The sequence below is a fragment of the Choristoneura fumiferana genome, chromosome 24, assembly GCF_025370935.1.
Source record: "Choristoneura fumiferana chromosome 24, NRCan_CFum_1, whole genome shotgun sequence".
In the NCBI taxonomy this organism is placed as follows: Eukaryota; Metazoa; Arthropoda; class Insecta; order Lepidoptera; family Tortricidae; genus Choristoneura; species Choristoneura fumiferana.
This window is the reverse complement of record NC_133495.1, coordinates 12,384,524-12,405,028: the sequence shown is the minus strand read 5'-3', so window position 1 is coordinate 12,405,028 and position 20,505 is coordinate 12,384,524. Positions and strand designations below refer to the sequence as shown.

At 41.9% G+C, this 20,505-nt stretch overlaps 2 protein-coding genes across 2 annotated transcripts in view; one reads left to right on the top strand and one right to left on the bottom strand.

The window, feature by feature from the left end:
* Positions 1-4,026, bottom strand: part of LTV1 (LTV1 ribosome biogenesis factor) — a 12,408-nt gene extending 8,382 nt beyond the window's left edge. The window contains 6 exon segments of the mRNA XM_074106458.1: positions 663-769; positions 1,521-1,640; positions 2,099-2,255; positions 3,257-3,376; positions 3,671-3,829; positions 3,910-4,026. Coding sequence (XP_073962559.1) covers positions 663-769; positions 1,521-1,640; positions 2,099-2,255; positions 3,257-3,376; positions 3,671-3,829; positions 3,910-3,912 — 666 coding nt within the window. The 5' untranslated portion in view covers positions 3,913-4,026.
* Positions 4,027-4,320: 294 nt separating this feature from the next.
* Positions 4,321-18,787, top strand: IleRS-m (Isoleucyl-tRNA synthetase, mitochondrial). The gene is given in 13 exon segments (XM_074106243.1): positions 4,321-4,565; positions 4,705-4,827; positions 4,899-5,266; positions 5,687-5,800; positions 7,332-7,531; positions 8,394-8,581; positions 10,574-10,807; positions 11,252-11,324; positions 11,327-11,417; positions 12,345-12,483; positions 13,085-13,251; positions 15,525-15,659; positions 16,478-18,787. Coding segments are annotated over 13 exon segments (2,883 nt in total). The 5' UTR covers positions 4,321-4,370; the 3' UTR covers positions 17,334-18,787.
* The last annotated feature ends 1,718 nt before the right edge of the window (positions 18,788-20,505 follow it).

The window sequence follows — 20,505 nt, the reverse complement described above, 5'->3', positions numbered from 1 at the left end:
TTTTTCGCGGACAAGCACAAACGCCACGTCACTGAGCCAACGGCCAGCGACGTCGGGCGAACCCTGGCGAGTTTCGCTATTCTCGGCGGAGCCGCGTGCACACGAAGCAAGGCAAACGCGATCCGAAAGTATAATGTTGTATAGGTAGAGTCATTCACGATGACGCGTGCCGTGGTTCTTATCACAATGTCATTAATGCCTAATTTTGTCGTATAAATACCGCGTCTTCGTGGATGTCATAGGTATAAGATTCGATCGACCGGCCGTAAATTGCGGCAGATTTTTGACCGAAACTAAACCTTCGGCCGAAACTCGATTTTTTAAACCGAAATCTGCTGAAACCGAAACTAAAACCGAATCTTCGGTCGGACACTATTTTTCATGCTTATATACGAGTATAATATTCTTTTTTATGTTTGGTGTAGGCTACATAGAATTACTTTTTATACTATAATGCATACCTAGTATACGTCATTGTCGTGTACAAACAATAAAAGTTTATAAAACATAGTTTTTCTTTTTTTAGTTTTCTTTTGTAATAGAAGAATAAAACAAACAAACAAATTCAAGTAACAGCAACAATAAATTAAGTGTAAACTTTGGCTCAACCCTAAAAAAAAAAAACTTGGTAACAACGGGCATCAACCCCATACTCCACCAACCTGCTTCAGGCTGTCATCATCGGAGTCTAGATCTGAAGCGAACGCCTTCTCGGAGCCGTCGTCGGCGCTGTCGCCGGCCTCCGACCCTGACATCTCCTCGTCGGATCCTGGGGACATGATATGCTCATTAACTCTGACTTCCAGTTTCAGATGTTCATACTAAAATTTCGAAATAGGAGAGAACACCAACCAACTGACGTCTTATTATGAGCTTTAATAAAGTGCGTACTTGGGAGATTTATTTGTTACACTGAGGATGAACTCGGGTTGAGTTCGAAACGGTCAGTGTAGTGTGGTAATAGTAATAGTTGGGTTTGTGTGTGTTCTTAGAATGTGGATGTGAAGGAGGAGGTCGCGGGTGAGCAAAGTAATTGTTCATAGTTTATTGTTATTTGGTAGGGGCCCCTCCACCAAATAACGCGCGGTTCAATAAATTACCCGTTCTGGTTTTGAATAGCCCTGAATTATATGTCTCTGGAAGTACATATAACACAAGGGAATTGCATTTCTTTGCAGTAATTTAAAATAAAATAAAAATAAATATCATGGGACACTTGACACCAATTAACCTAGTTCCAAACTAAACAAAGCTTATACTATGGATACTAGGCAACGGATAAATATACTTATATAGATAAATACACAATTAAATACATATTGAACATCCAAGACCCAAGAACAAACATTTGTGTCATTCACACAAATATCTGCCCTGGCCGGGAATCGAACCCGAGACCTCAAGCTTCATAGTAAGGTTTTCTAACTAATTGGCTATCCAATCTTCCAAAAAAACAATTTAAAAATCAAACAACAGATTCACAGGCTAAAAAAGTTAATAAATAAACATATCCATTTTACCGTCTCCTTCTCCCATGGCCAGCTCAATAAAGTTGTCTTCCAGTTCATTGTCGGGATCTTCAAAATCAAAGTCCTCGTCCAAGGCCGCCACCACCTCCGGGTCCAAGTCCAAACATAATCCTGAAACAAAACAATTTCTGTGTCAATAAAACCAAGCCAGGTTATAAATTTTCTACTTGTAGTAAAAATAAAGTTACAATTTATAATTACAATTTGTGATTTACAATTACAAAGTACAATTTATTTATTAAGTCAGGGATAACTCTGTGGAAATGTTTTCCCAAAATCATCACTGCAGTTCTATACTAAAGCATTTCTGAGCTGCCAGCCCTTTTGGCCTAAAATATGCATAAATAATGATTATGGCTTTGCATATAAAATATCTGAACACGCTTCTACACCATTAACAATAGAGTTGTGTTCAGATATTTTTTGCTCACAAGTTTATGTACAAAATATGTTGCACGTAATGTTATTTTTAATTTTGAGTATTCCGGGCAGCATAAAGTTTTTTTGACGGTTTAATTTTACTCTATCTAGTGTACAGTTGTGAAATATAAGCTAAAAAATGCAAATACCTTGCGAAGCGGCTTTGTTCAGTAACCCAACATCTTCTTCCACCTCGGAGGCGAACACTGAGCTTGGCAATGTGAGGTTATCCCTCACTACAACCTCCTTCAGACCCTCCTCATCTTGGGAAGATTGACCTTTGTCTTTCCTCTTATGTGAGACTTTCTGAAAATAAAAATAAATTTAACCTAAGAAACAGTGTTTAAGCAAAAGTTTGGTCAATTGAGGTGTTACTTTGAGGAGGACATATCATATCTGGGGGCACGATAGCGCCCCCGCCAAGACGAAAAATAATAAGGTGAGGCACTACTTACCTTTTCTCAAACCGTTTCGTCGTATTTTCAAACCCTCATAACATTATCCCAGTTCACACAAGAGAACCCAAATTTACAGCACAAGATGCATCCTATTACTTATTAAACACACATCAAGTTTCGTTGATCTAGTTTTAATACTTTGGATTTTATTGATACCCAAAATACATCAATTTAGTCACTCACTCACTTATCAAAAATCTAGGGTACATTTCAATGTCCTAGAAAGCTGAAATTTGGCATGAAGTCTGGTGTTGTTTGTATGTAAATACAAAGAATAAAAAAATTAGGAAATCTGAAACTTTTACCCTCCCACCTGACCCCTATAAGGGGTGCAAATCTGAGATTACCAGTAAAACTAGGATACTACCCAATGTCCTAGAAAGCGGAAATTTGATATGAAGCTTAGGATTTATATAAAAAAACAGGAAAATTAAGAATTCTATAACTTTCACCCCCCCAGTTTAAAAAAATGTTTACCAGTTTCTATTTCACAATTAGGTAATCCTGGGTTCTCTTTACTCAGAAAATGTTATGTGTTCATTTCATAACAACCCCTATAATCTGTATCTTCATCTAAATCAATAGTACTTGTGGTTCCGAGTAAGGAGAATGCAGAATTACCTAATTCTGAAAAAAAAGTTTTTTGCGCCATTTAAAGTAAAAATGAGAGAGAGAGAAGATGGCGAGATGACTTAAGACGCATATCAAATAGAGTAGCAGGAGCATGCTCTCGATAGGGACGAGTGGCGGAAAGAAGGGGAGGCCAGTAGTGGGACACTTTAACAGACTAAAAAAAAAAAAAGTAAAAATGCCCAAATTTATCAAAAATAAACAAATGAGTGAACTTACTGGCTGCAGCACAAGAGTGACCTCTTTAGTATCTTTGAGATGTTGCAAGTAGTTGTAGTCATCGTCGAAGTACACTCCGTACTTGCGCTGTTCCTCAAGACGCTGTTCTGGAGTCAGTTGCTGTTCAAAAAACTTTATCAGAACCAGATGTAATGGCACAAATGCTATGATACCAACTGCCTAAATGATTCAGTTTTAAAAGCTGGAAGCAATCCGAAACATGTAGCTGTATCAAATGACTTTTGCCTAACTGCTTTTAATTGTTTTATTTTTGGGTATGTCTCTGATCTGCAGGTATATGGACAATATTAATGTAGGTGTTATCCTGCACAATTAATAAAAAGTTATACCTGTTATTGCTCAGAAACTAGGATTAAGTGTTATAGTACAATTAGGTTACTCAATCTAACTTACATTTTCCTGCTCTTTCTTTGGAGGAACATTGGCGTTAACAGGTACTAAGACCCGCTGTGGAGCGCTCTCATCAGCTGCCAAGGGATCCCGCTGTGATCGGTGCACTAAATTGAAAGTTACTGCCTTCTTTCGATCTATGAACTTCTTTTTCGTTTTAGGCTGAAAAGGTTATAATTGTTAGGTTAGATAGAAAGTTAGTGTAAGATGTCAATCTGAGATTTAAAGTCTCTGATAGATACCATTTTGAAGGGATTTCTTTAACAGCAAGGAGCGAAACTTGGAAAATATATATGAAAATGCGCAAAACATGTGTTGTTATGGTTAACGTCAATGACAAAGAGAGCGTGTTCGAAAACTAGTATGCTAAAAATAAAGTTGTTCTACAAAATGTATTGAAAAGCTCCCTTTTTTATAATAATTCTTTTTAAAACATTATGGTATACTATAAAACAGTTTTCTATATATATTGAGGCATGTACGTTCAATTTGTAAAAAATAAAATTTCATCTAGACCAAAAAAATTAATCCGACAAATGAAAACTATTTAGGTTTTAGAGCGTACCCGAAATGATTGCTTCAATATTTTTACGGTTACGAGTCGTAATGAATGAAAATCGCATTGCCAAACGAATTGGTACACCACTATTTCTGTCAATGTCAGTCATGTCAAGCGAAAAAGTTACAAAACATAACCTAAAAAATGTTATGTTGTAGAAAATATAAAGTTTTTCACTCAAACTATAAGGATATCTTAACAAAATGTGTCCCAATAGGATACTTACGAATGAAAAGCACAGCCAAACCGAGAACTAAAGTATACTCCCATACAATCCTATTCCCGAAAACAGATTTCCCCGCACGGTCTAACAGCGCCAAAAAAGATGAAATTGAAAAGGTAAATTAGAATATAACTGCGTACTAAATGATAACAACGGCTTCTTCTCTTCTTTGTTTATACATACTATTGTATTCCACAATCAAATATTTACATTCAATATGAGCATTTTGACTTAAAAGTTTAACCTTTAATTTAGACCGCAAAATTTGCTGAACTGTATAACTGGCAAAGGAAGCACCTGAAGGGCCCAGAGTTCGTGTTACACGATGGGCCACCTTACGCCAACGGGGACTTGCATATGGGACACGCTGTCAACAAGGTAAAGAAATTAATAAATGAAATAACAGAAATTAAATGTTATATTATTAATTATTCCATCTTATTTTATAGATAATAAAAGACATAAACAATCGGTACCAAATCCTGCAAGGCAACAAAGTGCACTATGTCCCCGGTTGGGACTGCCACGGGCTCCCCATTGAGCTCAAAGCCCTCCAGCAGACCAAAAAAGCCAAAAAGAACGAACCTTCAGACCCCGTGGAGATACGAGAAACTGCACGAGCATTTGCTCTGGAAACTATTGAGCGGCAAAAGGAACAGTTTATTAGTTGGGGGGTGATGGCCGACTGGGACAAACAGTGCTACAAGACTCTAGATAATAGCTATGTTAAGAAGCAGCTGGAGTTGTTCTACGAGATGTATGAGGCTGGCTTGATTTTCAGAGCTCTGAAGCCTGTTTATTGGTCTCCGTCCTCGCGGTAAGTTGTCATGTCACTTCTTCCATGTACAGTTGTGTTGCCAGGTCCGATTGGATTTAAATTGGGGCTGATAAAACAAATTAAGACTTAGGGTTTTAAATCAGGACAAATAAAATAGTAGATTTAACAACAAAATTTTACTAGAGAATGATTATATGTATTCAAACAAACAAATAAACAGTTAAATCTTTCCTGTTTATAATATTAGTATAGATACCAACCAAATTACCATTATGGTTTTTATTTTACATATTTTTATATGTTCCTATGGAAGTAATTAGTGTTTTTTTTATTGTAGAACATATTTTAAGTTTGTAAACTAAACTAAAATTCCACTTATCAAAGAGTGTAAGTCCGTTTAGACATATTGACTTATTAAATGCTTTTTCATAAAGTTATATTTGCTTTTTATATCCCCAGAACTGCCCTGGCAGAAGCGGAGTTGGAGTATGATCCTCAATTCAAGAGCACAGAGGCGTATGTCTCCTTTCCCCTCGAGGAAATTCCTGAAGCCCTGAAAGATGTAGTCAAGGGGTAAGTACCACTCTTGTTGTCAAGAGAATTAAACTGATAAAACCACATCAAATTCTGATGATTATTATATGATAGGTATTTGCTCAGATGTCTGTTGTGGGTTAAGTACCACTGGTTCTTATGTAGAAAATTTAGACATTTGTATTTGCTCAGATGTCTGTTGTGGGTTAAGTACCAACCACTGGTTCTTATGTAGAAAATTTAGACATTTGTATTTGCTCAGATGTCTGTTGTGGGTTAAGTACCACTGGTTCTTATGTAGAAAATTTAGACATTTGTATTTCCATTATTTTTCACAGAATGCTCAGGGTATTAAGTTTCCTTTGGCCCCTCTGTACTTTACATCAGGTGAGATAAATGTCAATCATGGTCAGTTTTTTGTAAATAAGTAAAAATCCGGCCAAGAGCGTGTCGGATACACCCAAGATAGGGTTTCGTAGAAAAACCTGTAATAACCAGTCAGACACATGTATAATTTGCTGCTGTTAGGTGTCATTGGCAGTAATGGTTGCTAACCTAAAGCGACCGGTTGCCATTTAGCAAAAAGTTGAAGTGGATAGGATTTTGTAGCCATTACAAAAAAATCAAGTAATATTTTTCTAAGGATTTCGTATTGTGTACGGAATCTTCCAAGTTTAGATATATTTTATACCTTAGGCTGCTATTTACTCTTAAACTACTAATATTTACATAGGGTTAGTTGTTTTTTTTTAATTTTTTTTATTTTACCTCTTTGTCGGCGTGACTGATACGTATATTCATGCCAAATTACAGCTTTCTAGTACTAACAGTCTCTGAGCTTACCCGCGGACAGACAGACAGACGGACAGTCATGGCGAAACTATAAGGGTTCCTAGTTGACTTCGGAACCCTAAAAAACATTTTAAAAAAGCACAGCCATCTTTTCAACTAGATAATATAGCTTCTACAGTCCGTTCGACGTTCGCATTAAGAATTGTCCGCCGACATAGCCATGCCTAATAACAAATCAAATCGCAAGTGACCTCAAACTCAACAGTTGTGTCCTGACTAGTAATCTGTGTGTGTCCTGACCTTTATGTGCTAACTGAATTAATTAAGAATTCAAAATTCAAAATTCAAATGATTTATTCAGTAAATAGGCCGCAATGGACACTTTTACACGTCATTTTTTAAAACTACCAGCGCTTTCGGAAAGACCATCATTGCCAAGAAGAATGCGCCGCAAGAAACTTGCAGAAAGTCTTTTTTTCATAAAAATATAATTACTAATAAAATACTTAAAAACTATATTATACAATTAAAAAAAAAAATACAAAAAATAATAATAAAAGAAATACAGGGATGTATGGGGTCCCTTAGTTACAATACTAAACACTAACTATATCTAAACTATATCTACGTTCAGTGGAAGTGTAGAATGCTTCCACCGTCATAAATTTTAAAATATAATAACAATAATTTAGTTCTGAAATATACATTTCAGGTCAAGTAACCATTAAGCTAAGTTGCACTGATGACTGCATTCTTAACGCGAACGAACTAATTCCAGTGATACGCTATCAGCTATAATCTGGACGACGACCCCGTGGACGCTGCCGGCCAACCGCGCCATCTGCTTCAACCCTTCGCTGGTGTACAGCGTGGTGGCGCTGGACGGGCTGCCGGGGCGCTTCCTGGTGGCCGCCGGGCTGCTGCCGGAGCTGCAGAGGAGCCTCGGACGGGGGGTCGTCTCCGTCGCTGAGTTTGAAGGTCTGTTGTAGACTTGTAGCTCAGGCGGACAACACTGATAGTGTGATTCAGTACCGAATGCTCTATGTAGCATAATGTCCAGCGACGCAAATTGATAAAGAAGCAAAGTCAAAGTCAAAATATCTTCAAAAAAAGCAAAGCGTCAAAAAATCATCAGACCTGTTTAGGATTGTAGCTTTATATTTCTTAATATTTTCGCCTGGCAACATTGTCGTTTAAATTTGAACTAAAAAAAGTAAAAATCACTTGGCACTTCTTTTTTCGAACTTTGGAAAGTCTGTCGTGTATGTCGGCGCGTTGCCGCGCAAATTATATCGCACCTAGTTTTTGTGTCGTTGTCGTTTAAATATATTGAATTGTGTGTAAACTACGTGTGGACGCTCGAAGAAGGCTGATCCGTTGGAAGAAGTACTGTCCTTGCTGTATCTTAGTAGTTCTGCTGGTTAACGGTAACCTTGTCGGAGGTAAGTTCGAATGAGCCGAAGATCGAGGGAGCCTGCGCCAGCTACTACAGCTAAGATCTGCACCATCATCAGCAGACGTCTCGGTGAGTGCTTCAACCACAGGTCTCAGCCTTTATCCAGTTATTTGCCACACTGTAGTTCGTATTTCTCGTCCTACAGTCCACTTAATTACACCCCAAACACGACCAATGGGGCGTTAACTATTAAAAAAACATCTCCACAAAGCGGACAATTTACGTAAGTGGACATGTGGTTTTTAGACGAGACACTCTCTCTCTTTCTTAATTGACAAAACAAAAATGACAAAAAAAATTGATAATGTAACCGACGGACTAAATTGACGTCGTATAGTTTTTGTAACTCCATCAAGAACTCTGTCGACCGCGCGTCTCCCGCAGGCCAGCTGCTGCGGGGCGCGCGCTACCGGCACGCGGCGCTGGGCCGCTCGAGCCCACTGCTGGGCCGCTCGTTCCCACTGCTGGGCGCGGCGCACGTGTCCGCCACCAAGGGCACGGGGCTGGTGCACACGGCGCCCGCGCACGGCCCCGAAGACTTCCTCGTGGGGCTCGAACACAACATCCCTGTGGTGAGTATTGTCCAACCAAAGTTTCGGTTTCGGCCAATGGTTCGGTTTCGGCCAAAAAACAGCCGAATCGCCGCGCCGAAACTTATATCGTACTTTTTTAGGGTAGTTTACTTTAGATCCAGGGTCACTATGACAATGTTAAGATTTAAATTCGATAAAAGTGATACTACCCTGTAATATTAGGCCAGCGAGATGTTTAATTATTCATATAAATGGAAAAAACGACCCATTGACATTTTATTCAACGTTTTAATCACGTTTACAAAAGGTAAAAAAAAAACCGTTCTCCGAAATTACACCAATTGACCTAGCCCCAAACTAAGCAAAGCTTGTAGGTACACTGAGTGCTAGACAACGGATAGGCATACATATATGTATAGATAAACACATACTTAAATACATACAATCATCCAATACTCAAGTACAAACATTCGTATTCATCATACAAATATTTGCCCGTCACGAGAATCGAACCCGCAACCGCTAACTTCGTATTCAGGGTCACTAACAACTTAGCTATCTAGTCGTCTTGTATGTAAAAAGAATTGTATTAAAAATGTAATTTTTTAAGGTCACAGCTCTATAATTCATGTATACCCAATAATGGGAGTCGAACTGACTGCAATTAATGAAAGCAGTACATTACTTAGAATCGACACCATACCATAAAATTGTAATCTTTACAGACTCGAAGAGCAGTCTACAACATTTGTGGGAAGTGCTAAGGGCGCTAGTGTCGGTAGATACGAAGCTTACCTCATTATTAAATGTATCCAGAGATTGATACGTAACGGGGTTGAAGTTCGTCTACAATGGATCCCTTCACACGTGGGGCGTCAAGGGTAACGAGGTAGCAGACTCACTCGCATCCGAGGCCCTACAGAATGGCATACCTCTCGACACGGTACCGCACTATACCGATCATCTCCCAAAAGTGAAAACCGACAATTACATCAAATTTAAATCTTATTTCAATGAGTGCTCTCAAAACAAAGGCATCTGGTACAGGACCATTGTAGACGAACCACCACGCGTACCTTGGTTTGCCTCACGAAATCTCAACAGAAAAGAGTTAGTTATTTGCTTCCGAACCCGAACTTATCACATACCACTCAATAAATTCAACTACATCATGAAAAAAAGAGACGATCCAAACTGTACACAATGTGAGAGAGAAGAGGACCTCCTCCACTTAGTTTTAGAGTGTAAAATCAACGAACAACCTAGGTTGGATCTTTTAAAGAAACTGGGTGCTCTGCGGGGATCTCCTCTTCTTCTTCCATCAAATCAAAAGGGTTCACCACCGAACACAGTGGCACATTTTTAAATTTCATTACACACTCATTGAACCTAAGATTTGAATATTATAAAACTACCCATAAGTACCAATCCCATTTTTTTAAGTAACACCTAAAGTTTAAGTAACATTGTTTAATATTTTTAAGCCGACTTAATCATAAGATGTATGGCTTATAAAATAAATGAGATTAAAAAAAAAAAAAGGTCACAGCTCATTAGACCCACCCGGCACCCGATCAGCACCGCTTCTTCGTTCGACGTCCACTCGTTGTCGATAGTTGGTCCACGGGTGGACGCTGCGTTGACGACGAGTGGACCTCGCGTGATCAACGAGTGAACGTCGCGTGGTCAACGAATTTCCGAGTAGTCTATTACTCGTATATGAAATGATAGTGGATAAAATAAAATGATATAGTATATGAAATGAGGGTGGATAGCGCCGTGCCTCACGCGAGGCAAGCGTACGAGCAGCGAGCTGTCACCGAGCGGTGTACTCGCCGTTCGCGCGTGACATGAGCGAGCGAGGCGATCCGGTGACGCTACGGAGTTGATGTTGTGAGCGCATGCTCATACAAATCCATATAAAGAATACTAACCGCTCGCGGCGCGGCGGTGCCGGTCGGGTGCCGGGTGGTTCTAATGAGCCGTGACCTTTAATAAGACTCCCCACCCGCAGTATTATAATCTCTCTAGGAATGCAACGTGGACGAGTCCGGTCTGTACAGCAACCTGGGCCCGGGTCTGGACGGGCTGCCGGCGCTGGGCGCGGGGCAGGAGGCCGTGCTGGCCATGCTGGGCCCGCAGCTGCTGCGGCGCGGGACGCTGGCCCACTCCCACCCGCTGGACTGGCGCACCAAGAGGCCCGTCATACTGAGGGCCAGCGAACAGTGGTTCGTGCACACGGATAAGCTGAAGACGAGGGCTCTGGTTAGTGCTGGTGATCAGAACAGAGGCTTCCGGGCCCGAGGCAGGAGGCGGCACTGAAGGTAGCTGAGCGGTGCGTGAATGTGTAGGGAGGGTGGGGAAAGTTTTGATTATTTCTATCAGAGATGTGCGATGTAAATGAATGAAGTGAGGATGTGTATCGAGGATGTGGAACGTTGTGACTGCAACAGAGATGTGGGAGGGAGCCGAGCGTTGCGAGAACTTCCCGGCCGCTGGCCGGTAATGCGACCGTCCTTTGTTTCAACGCGAGCTGCGGCACCAGCGCCCGCAGCCGCGGCGACAGCAGCCACACAACCCGTACTTCCCGGCCTCTACTGTAATGTACTATTACATACTACTGTTGCCCGCAACTCCGTCCGTATGTCCTTTTCCGAAACTTAAATTAGTAGGGTTAGGGAGTCTCACGTGCGAAGTTAATGTCCCCAGGAAGCCATAGAGCAGGTTCAGATCCTGCCAGCGGCGACGGCGGCGCAGTCGCGGCTAGGGTTCCGCAGCCGCGTGGGGCGCGGGCCTACTGGTGCGTGTCGCGCCAGCGCGCCTGGGGCGTGCCCATACCCTGTCTGTACCATAACGGGCGGCCCATACTGGACAGGTGAGGGACTATAGTCTAGACTCTAGCTGGTGGTTATAAACTGAGGCGAATCAATCTCGTCCGGTTCCCCCAATATTAGAGGTTGATGTACGGGACATATTTTAGCCACGTTCAAGAATTGACAAGATTTCATATTTCTAAGACTATAATTTGATTCGTTCTCTGTATTCTGTTTGGAAAGAGAAAAACGCTGATATTTAAAAATTTCGCTACAACTATTAATTAATTTATTACAATTTTTTCAAGATGTGCTTATTCTAAAAGGACATAACTCCAAAATACGACACAATAGATCCATTACTTTTGTCTAGTCTCTTAGAAAAAAGATCACGTAAATCTGACGTAGACGTTGCATAGAGACAATATCAAAATTATGACAGCTCCTTTTTCTGGTGATAAAGGCAAAGGAAACATATCTATTCTGTGGTAGTGTTGGCAAATTCAGACATATTTTTAAAAATTTTTTGTATTTTTTTTTAATATGGAGAAATCAATTGTAATAAATATTTTCCCATGTTCAGGAGGCAAAACTCTTTCGATTCCTGTAGTAATTAACAGATGTTAAAAAAATGAAATCTTGTCAATTAGGATAAGTTCAAGGACAGGACAGGTTCAAGAGTACTTGCGAACATTTTTTGCGCACATCACTGTTAGAGAAATCAATTCTGTACAGTCACCTGCGGTAATATCTGCCACGGCGAAGCAAAAATATTTGGCAGTTTCTACCGGTAGGTACCCTAGAAATAGAATTGTGTCAGATATTTATGCACGTTTTGTCGCGTCAGATATTGGTTACTAGTGACTGTACCCTAGCGTCCAATTCCCCATTTGTCTAGTCGGTCTCCGCTGGTCCATTTCCTGATTCTTCAATTTTTAATCTATGTCCATCAAGGACGACAGAGACCATTTGATGTTACATTTTATCAGGCGCATAATCGACCGGCTGTATTCCCTGCTGGAGACGCGGGGGCCTGACGCCTGGTGGAGCAGCCGCGTGGCCGAGCTGCTGCCGCGGGGCCTGGCGCAGCAGTTGGGGCTCCAGGGGGGGGCCGTCACCAAGGGGACGGTGAGTGGGGCCTGTGTGCTATTGGCGGGTCTGTTGAACGGGTTGTGGAGGAGTGTAGCCTGGACTGGCAGTTAGTATTACTTCGTCTAAAAAGCAAACGTCGAAGAAGCAACTGGTCTAAATAGTAAGTGGCCTAAAGAGTTCCTCGAATTTTGAGTTGGTCTCCGTTCATTGTTAATTCTATGACTCGAAATCGACGGAGCTCCGTGCGGAGCTCCTATTCCGCTTGGCTGAAGCGTTTTGCGCCTTGACACAATCATAACTAACTTAATCTATGTTTTTTCACGTTTTCAACAACGAACTGGTTAGGACCAGTTGTATTTTAGACTAAATGCTTCTTAGACGACTTGCTACTTAGACCAGTTGCTTTTTAGACGACCAGCTGCGTCGTCACTTGCTTCCCGCCACTTGGCTGCTTCCTGGGTCTCTTTTCGGGGTATTTTCTGATGTGAGTCCACTTGGCGTTCATAATTATCACTTTCGCCAGTTCTTTCTGTTAAACAGTATAGGATGAAACAGAAGGAGATGGCGAAAATTTAGCAGTGGTGTTTGCTGTTAAGAATAGTAACTCCACGCGATATTTAAATGTTCCCTTTGTCAGGACATAATGGACATCTGGCTGGACTCCGGCTCTTCCTGGCTGACTCTGCCCGCGTCGGGGCAGCAGCCGGCCGCCGCGCTGTACTGCGAGGGAGTGGACCAGCTGACAGGCTGGTTCCAGAGCTCGCTGCTGACGAGCGTCGCCGTCACCGGCCGCGCGCCTTACGAGTCAGTATCACCAGTCATCAGGCTGACTCAGCCCGCAGCCGCTAGGGTAAAAAGAAATGGCAAGCTAACGAGACACGCTGATCATAGTTCAACCGAGCATCAGAACAGATTACTTTAATTTGGTATCTTATAGAACGGAGACACCACAATATACTTAAGGTCACAGCTCATTAGATCCATCCAGCACCCGATCAGCACCGCCTCGCCCCGAGAGGTTAGTATTCTTTATATGGATTTGTATGGGCATGCGCTCATTACTTAGACTCAGTAGCCCCACCGGACGGCCTCGCTCGCTCGTGTCCACGCGCGGACGGCGAGTAGACCACTCGGTGATAGCTCGCTGTTCGTACGCTTGCATCGCGTGAACCGCGCGCGGTCGGCGCGGCGCTCCCCACCCTCATTTCTCGGCATTCGTGGACCACGCGACGTCCACTCGTTGATCACGCGACGTCCACTCGTTGATCACGCGACGTCCACTCGTTGATCACGCGACGTTCACTCGTTGATCACGCGACGTCACTCGTTGATCACGCGACGTCCACTCGTTGATCACGCGACGTCCACTAGTTAATCACGCGACGTCCACTCGTTGATCACGCGACGTCCACTCGTTGATCACGCGACGTCCACTCGTTGATCACGCGACGTCCACTCGTTGATCACGCGACGTCCACTCGTTGATCACGCGACGTCCACTAGTTGATCACGCGACGTTTACTAGTTGATCACGCGACGTCCACTCGTTGATCACGCGACGTCCACTAGTTGATCACGCGACGTCCACTAGTTGATCACGCGACGTCCACTCGTTGATCACGCGACGTCCACTAGTTAATCACGCGACGTCACTCGTTGATCACGCGACGTCCACTCATTGATCACGCGACGTCCACTAGTTGATCACGCGACGTCCACTAGTTGATCACGCGACGTCCACTCGTTGATCACGCGACGTCCACTAGTTGATCACGCGACGTCCACTAGTTGATCACGCGACGTCCACTCGTTGATCACGCGACGTCCACTAGTTGATCACGCGACGTTTTACTAGTTGATCACGCGACGTCCACTCGTTGATCACGCGACGTCCACTAGTTGATCCGCGACGTCCATTAGTTGATCACGCGACGTCCACTCGTTGATCACGCGACGTCCACTCGTTGATCACGCGACGTCCACTCGTTGATCACGCGACGTCCACTCGTTGATCACGCGACGTCCACTCGTTGATCACGCGACGTCCACTCGTTGATCACGCGACGTCCACTCGTTGACCACTGCGTTGTGAACGCTGCGTCCACCCGTGGAGGCGATGCTGGTCGGGTGCCGGGTGGCTCTACCTCTACTGAGCTGTGACCTTTACACTTCAACCTCATTTTTAAATTTGAATATGTTTTCGAGTAGCATCCAGTAGTTATGTAGCCGTGTATTCGGCCGTGTTGAAAGCAAATCCATATTAATATTATAAACCGTCTTTCACGTCAAAACGGAGCGACGTATCGACGTGATTTTTGGTGTATAGATAGTTCATGGGCCAGAGAGTGACATATGCTACTTTTTATCCCGGAAAATGCAGTTCCCGAGGGAACAGCGCGCGATAGCCGAAATCCACGCGGACGAAGTCGCGGGCAAAAGCTAGTGCTTTCATATAAAGATTATTTAAAAAACTATTTTACTTTTTTTTAAACAGCTGTTAATTCATCATCATCATCTCAGTCGTAGGACGTCCACTGTTGGACATAGGGCCCCCCATAGACCTTCAGTTGCTTCGGTTGGAAGCGGCTTGCAGCCACCGTGAGCTCGCTGCCAATTATTTTTTTGCTATTCCACATTAGGTCGCAGCTATTGTATTTAATTTTAACCTTTTAACCGCTAATACGTTTCCATTCGTACGTGCCCGCATCGCCACCTACACCGAAACTATATTATTATTATTATTTATTTATTTATTTGTATATGACATTTTGTCTTAATTAATTATACGCAGGGCCGTCTTTCACCCATTAGAAGCCCTGGGCACATTAGGATAATGGGGCCCCTATGGCCACAACAAAGCACATTTAGCTATCGGTTATCATTTGGTAATAGAGTAGGGACTAGAGGGCCCCAATCCATCACGGGGCCCTGGGCACGTGCCCAGTGTGTCCAGTGGGGAAGAGGGGTCTGATTATGCGACTATAGTGGCTGGACATTGGGTGTCTTATATATCAGACTACGGCGGTCAAAAGGTTAAAATACAACGTTCAATAGAGGTAAAGCGTCGGTGGTTGCAGGTGCATCTTCGTGCACGGATTCGTGGTGGACAGCCAGCGCCGCAAAATGTCCAAGTCGGTCGGGAACGTGGTCGCGCCCGCGGACGTCATACGCGGCGGGGACAAACAGCCCGCCTACGGGATCGACACGCTACGGTACGTGGCCCGAACATGGTTATGATAATGGACGACAAAGGGCTTAGGGTCTCTCTTCTATAGTCACATTTACTGCTTATGAATGACCTACCTACACTACGCAGTCAATATTCCAATAGAAATAATGTAATTTTTATCCCACAAAAACATTTCATGTTAAATGTTGCCAAGACGAGAACATGTAGCTCGCACTGTCAAAAAGTAATCAGATCTCTTGTAGAGCCAAGTTTCTAACCCTACGTGCCCAGCTCTAAATCTATAAAAGGTAAAAGTTTCAAGTTTTAAGATTTTTTCGTTGTTTGTATACTATTACTAGCTTACATACCAAATGTCAGCTTTCTAGGACTTCTGGAAGAACCTTAAGAATATTGATGATCATCAGTGAGTCAGTGACGAAATCGGGGCATTTTAGATATCAATAAAATCTAAAGTATAAGAGCTATGCAATTGAAACTTTACAGTTTTAATAAGTCAACCACTGACATCATATCCCGAAAACTTTGTTTATCTGGTATAATCCGAACCCAAGTTAAGAAGGTTCAAAAATACGACGAAGCGCTTCGAGAAAAGGTAGGTAGTGCCCTTGCGCTTCGCTTGGCTCGTCTTGGCAGATTTTTCAATAAGACTAGGTCCAATTCCCGAACTGAGTACCAGTTTTTAAAATCTACCAGTATGTATGCAGTTTTTCTTGTTACTAAAATTGATGACATGGTTTCTAAGAACTGATCTTTGTATATCTTACACTATTTTATAGAGTTGCCCATACTGACCGATCTAAATATCCCTGTAGAATGGAAAGTATTTTTTTTACTATCCAGGTGGTGGGTAGCGAGTCACGGCACTCAGCACACTCAAATCATCGTCAGCAAACAACTGCTCGACGACTGCCAAGCGGAAGTCATCAGGCTACGCGCCATATTGAAGTACCTGCTCGGAGTCATCGACCTCCATCCGCAACAGTTCCAACAAAAACCACCATTAAATTACCTAGACAAATACATGATCGCTGAAACTTACAAATTTCGTAGCGAAGTCAAAGAAAGCTATAAAGAATTACGATTCAATAATGCAGTACAATCAATATTGTTTTTCGTTAGCAATAAAGTGTCCGCTCTGTATTGCCACTGTGTGAAAGACAGGCTGTATTGCGCTCCAAAAGATTCAAAATCTAGGTTGGCAGCTCAGCTAGTAGCACATACTATTCTGGCTAGCCTGTGCAAAACTATAGGTCCCATTTTACCCCATTTGGTCGAAGAAGCCTGGCAATACCATCCTTTGTATGAAAAACCATATTTTTACACCCAAAATATTCCCGTTTTAAGCGAAATATCAGTCGATACGTCCAAAATGGAGACGGTTTTAGAGTTAAAGAAAGATATCTGTGCTGTAACTAAGAATGAAAATCTGAAAAGGTACGCAGTGAATATTAAATTGAATCCTAATTTGTTTTGCGTTTTGGATGAGTTGAATAAAGTTGATGATTTGGATGAGAGTGTCTTGTGCGAGATCCTGGAAGTGTCGGCTGTGTCGCTGGAGGAGGACGCGAGTGTCGGCAAGTGGGAAGTCAGTGTTGTGGAGAGCCGCCGCGACCAGTGTCTGCGGTGTCGGAAGTATAACGCTGCGGACAACACTGATAAGTGCTTGAGATGTGAAAAGGCTGTAAGTTTGAGTTGAGAGGGTATGTGTGAGTTGACCAACTTACTAATGACGTGGTCAACTAAGTTCGAGTTGACCAACTGACAAAGTTTGAGTTGAGCAAGTAGTGTTAGCGAGATGAATGCATCGGTTAGGCTTCCATAAAAACGAGCGGAGTAGAGGCGTGCGTGTCGTTATTTAAGCGATTATAGGTAGTCTTTCACGATGACGCGTGCCGTCGCTCTTATTACAATGCCATTAATGTCTAATTTTGACAAAAATCACGCGTCTTTGTGGATGGCACTAGGTAGACAGTCTCAATTTTGTGGTTACATTTTTTACAAATTAGCTGTATTTTAATGACGTTTTTCGCATATTTATAAGAGGTAGATACTTTTATCAGATAATTGAAAACTGTATCAGAATTGTCTGCCATGTCAACATAAATGTGACTACGAAAGTGACTCAGAACAAACGCAAATTCAAAACAAACAAATTATGAGACATGATGTATTTTTTTTTATTGAATAGGGGGCAAACGGATCGCCTGATGGTAAGCGATATTTTAATAGGGGCAATTTTTAAATTAATTCCGAGTTGACCAACTAAGGTCGAGTTGCACTATGAATTTAAGTTAAGTGCGATGAGAGCGAAACATAGATGTCGCTAGTGCTGCTGCTTAAGTAGCGTAGTAGAAAAAAGCAACCTGAGATATGTGTGCATAGGAGAAATTCGTGTCTGTACTCCTGTCCAGTGGTAGTGTAGGGGTATGGCACGCAGCACGGAAAGCTGAGGACCTGGGTTCGATTCCAAGCGCTGGTCTCTTTTTCTGGTTTTTCTGTGCATCCATGTCTCTTGTCCGGGTGAGCGGTTAGTTCCAATGGAATGCCGAAAGTTTCTCGATGAGGGCTACGGTATAGATGTCGCTAGCGTCACTGCTTAAGTGGCTAAATAAGAAACAAACAAGCTGAGATATGTGGTGCATAGGGGAAATTCGTGTCTGTACCGTTGACCAGCAGTGGTGTAGCGGTATAGCACGCGGTACGGAATACCGAGGACCTGGGTCCGATTCCCAGTGCTGGTCTTATTTTTCTGGTTTTTCTGTGCATCTATATTTCAGTTTGTATTTTCAATTTGAGCAACAAAGTTTTAGCTGAAAAAATAGTATTAGTAAGATAAATGTAAATGCATTTTTTTTATAATTCTATAGAGACGTGCAGAATCGAACTATGAAATAAGTTGAAATCGCGCGTTACTGGTATTTCAGTGTTTCTATTAATGTGATTGGTCAGTTCTGCACATCGCTTCGGTTTCGCTTCGCTCGCTATTATGAAGGCGCAACCTTATGCTTGCAGGTAGTGTCGCAGTTTCTTCCTAAAGTTCATGAAATTGCTGCAAAAGCTATAGTGCGTGTAAATATTATCTTATTTAATTTATTAAAAAAATGTTATTAGTTCTAGTTAGTTGTCATATTGTCAACTGATAAGACATATTTGAACACAAAGTTATGTAATAAAATTTAGTTAACATTTACAAAATGTGTTTTTATTTATTGCCTTAGGTACCATCAGCCAAATAAGTGGTCTATCAATTTTTAAACAAGTTCCTATTAAATGATATGCCCGCTAAGTCGAACTTTCAAGTTGACAGACACGTCTATTGCATTATTGTTACCGACTGCGAAGAAGGAGGGTTATGTGTTTGACGCGTATGTATGTAAGTATGTATGTATGTCTATTCCTATGTCCTCTCGTAACTACTTAACGGCTGAACCGATTTTGATAAATGATACGTCATTGGATTCGTCTTAATGACGCAAGTGACACTGGGTACATGGAATTCTTAAAAAATCAAAATGGCGTATTTTTGGCGGCAAATTGTAAGTTTTCAAAAAATGATCTTTATTCAAACCTATCGAGTGGCGTATCAAATGAAAGCTAATATTTTTATGACATGCAAACGATTATCAGCTTTAGGGTGGTAGACCACATATTTGGCTGATGGTACCTGTAATAAAACACACCTTATGTAAAAAAAACACTTCCTGTATACATCCTATCCTACTAATATTATAAATATGAAAGCATGTGAAGATGTTTGGAGGTTTGGATGTTTGTTACTCAATCACGCAATAACGGCTGAACCGATTTAAATGAAATTCAGTATGCGGATAGTTCGAGTTCCGGGGAAGGACATACAATACAATACAATACAATACAAATATTCTTTATTGCACACCATAAAGCAGTAAAAAAAAAACTTATAATATAAACACTTAGATTCACACACACACATACACACATACATACACATACTGACATACTGGTCTCGATAAACGAATTCTACGCGGACGGTGTCGCGGGCAACAGCTAGTATTATTTATTATAACCCTGTGACAAATAGATAGTGTAGCAACATTAATAGGGTTCCGTTAGTCACCTTTCGGGTACGAACCCTTAAGAAGCAACCCGCTATTATTAGTTTTTAAATCGTGCCTAAACTGGTAGGTATGCACTGTATTAGTTCAGTCTGTAGTCTAGGTATCCATCAGAGGGACGCATCAAACAGGATTCGCTGGCTGCCGTGGGGGGAGGGGGGAAGCTCGGGGCCGGAAACTGACTGGATATCTGATTCACTTGTTTTTGAGCCGATGCAATGCAACGTATTCTGATGCATTTCAGATGGCCAAATAGCCTTAATTCTAGATACGACATACTTATAAATGTAGTAGGTATATTTCTTTGGTCCTTTCCGTAGCCTATAGCCGTCCAACCGCGGTTTTCAACTGAGATATATAATATTTCAAAATGATGTCCGTGAAAAAAATGGAGGTGGTTTAATTTTTTCATTGTAACATTATGGGTATCGGGAAGCTAAAATTTGCCCATTTCAGATATACCTACCTACTTATGCCACAACATTTTTAAGATAGGTACCATTTTCACAAAAACTTAAAAAAAGAATCGAAGTTAGTTACGATATTCATGATTGCATGGGATTTTGTTGCGATCTCCGACATCGTCGTTTCGATCGGTCTGAAGCCCTTAAGAGCTTAGTTATTTTTATTATTTTATTTATTTATTTTTATTCGACTGGATGGCAAACGAGCAAGTGGGTCTCCTGATGGTAAGAGATCACCACCGCCCATAGACACCTGCAACACCAGGGGGATTGCAGATGCGTTGCCAACCTAGAGGCCTAAGATGGGATC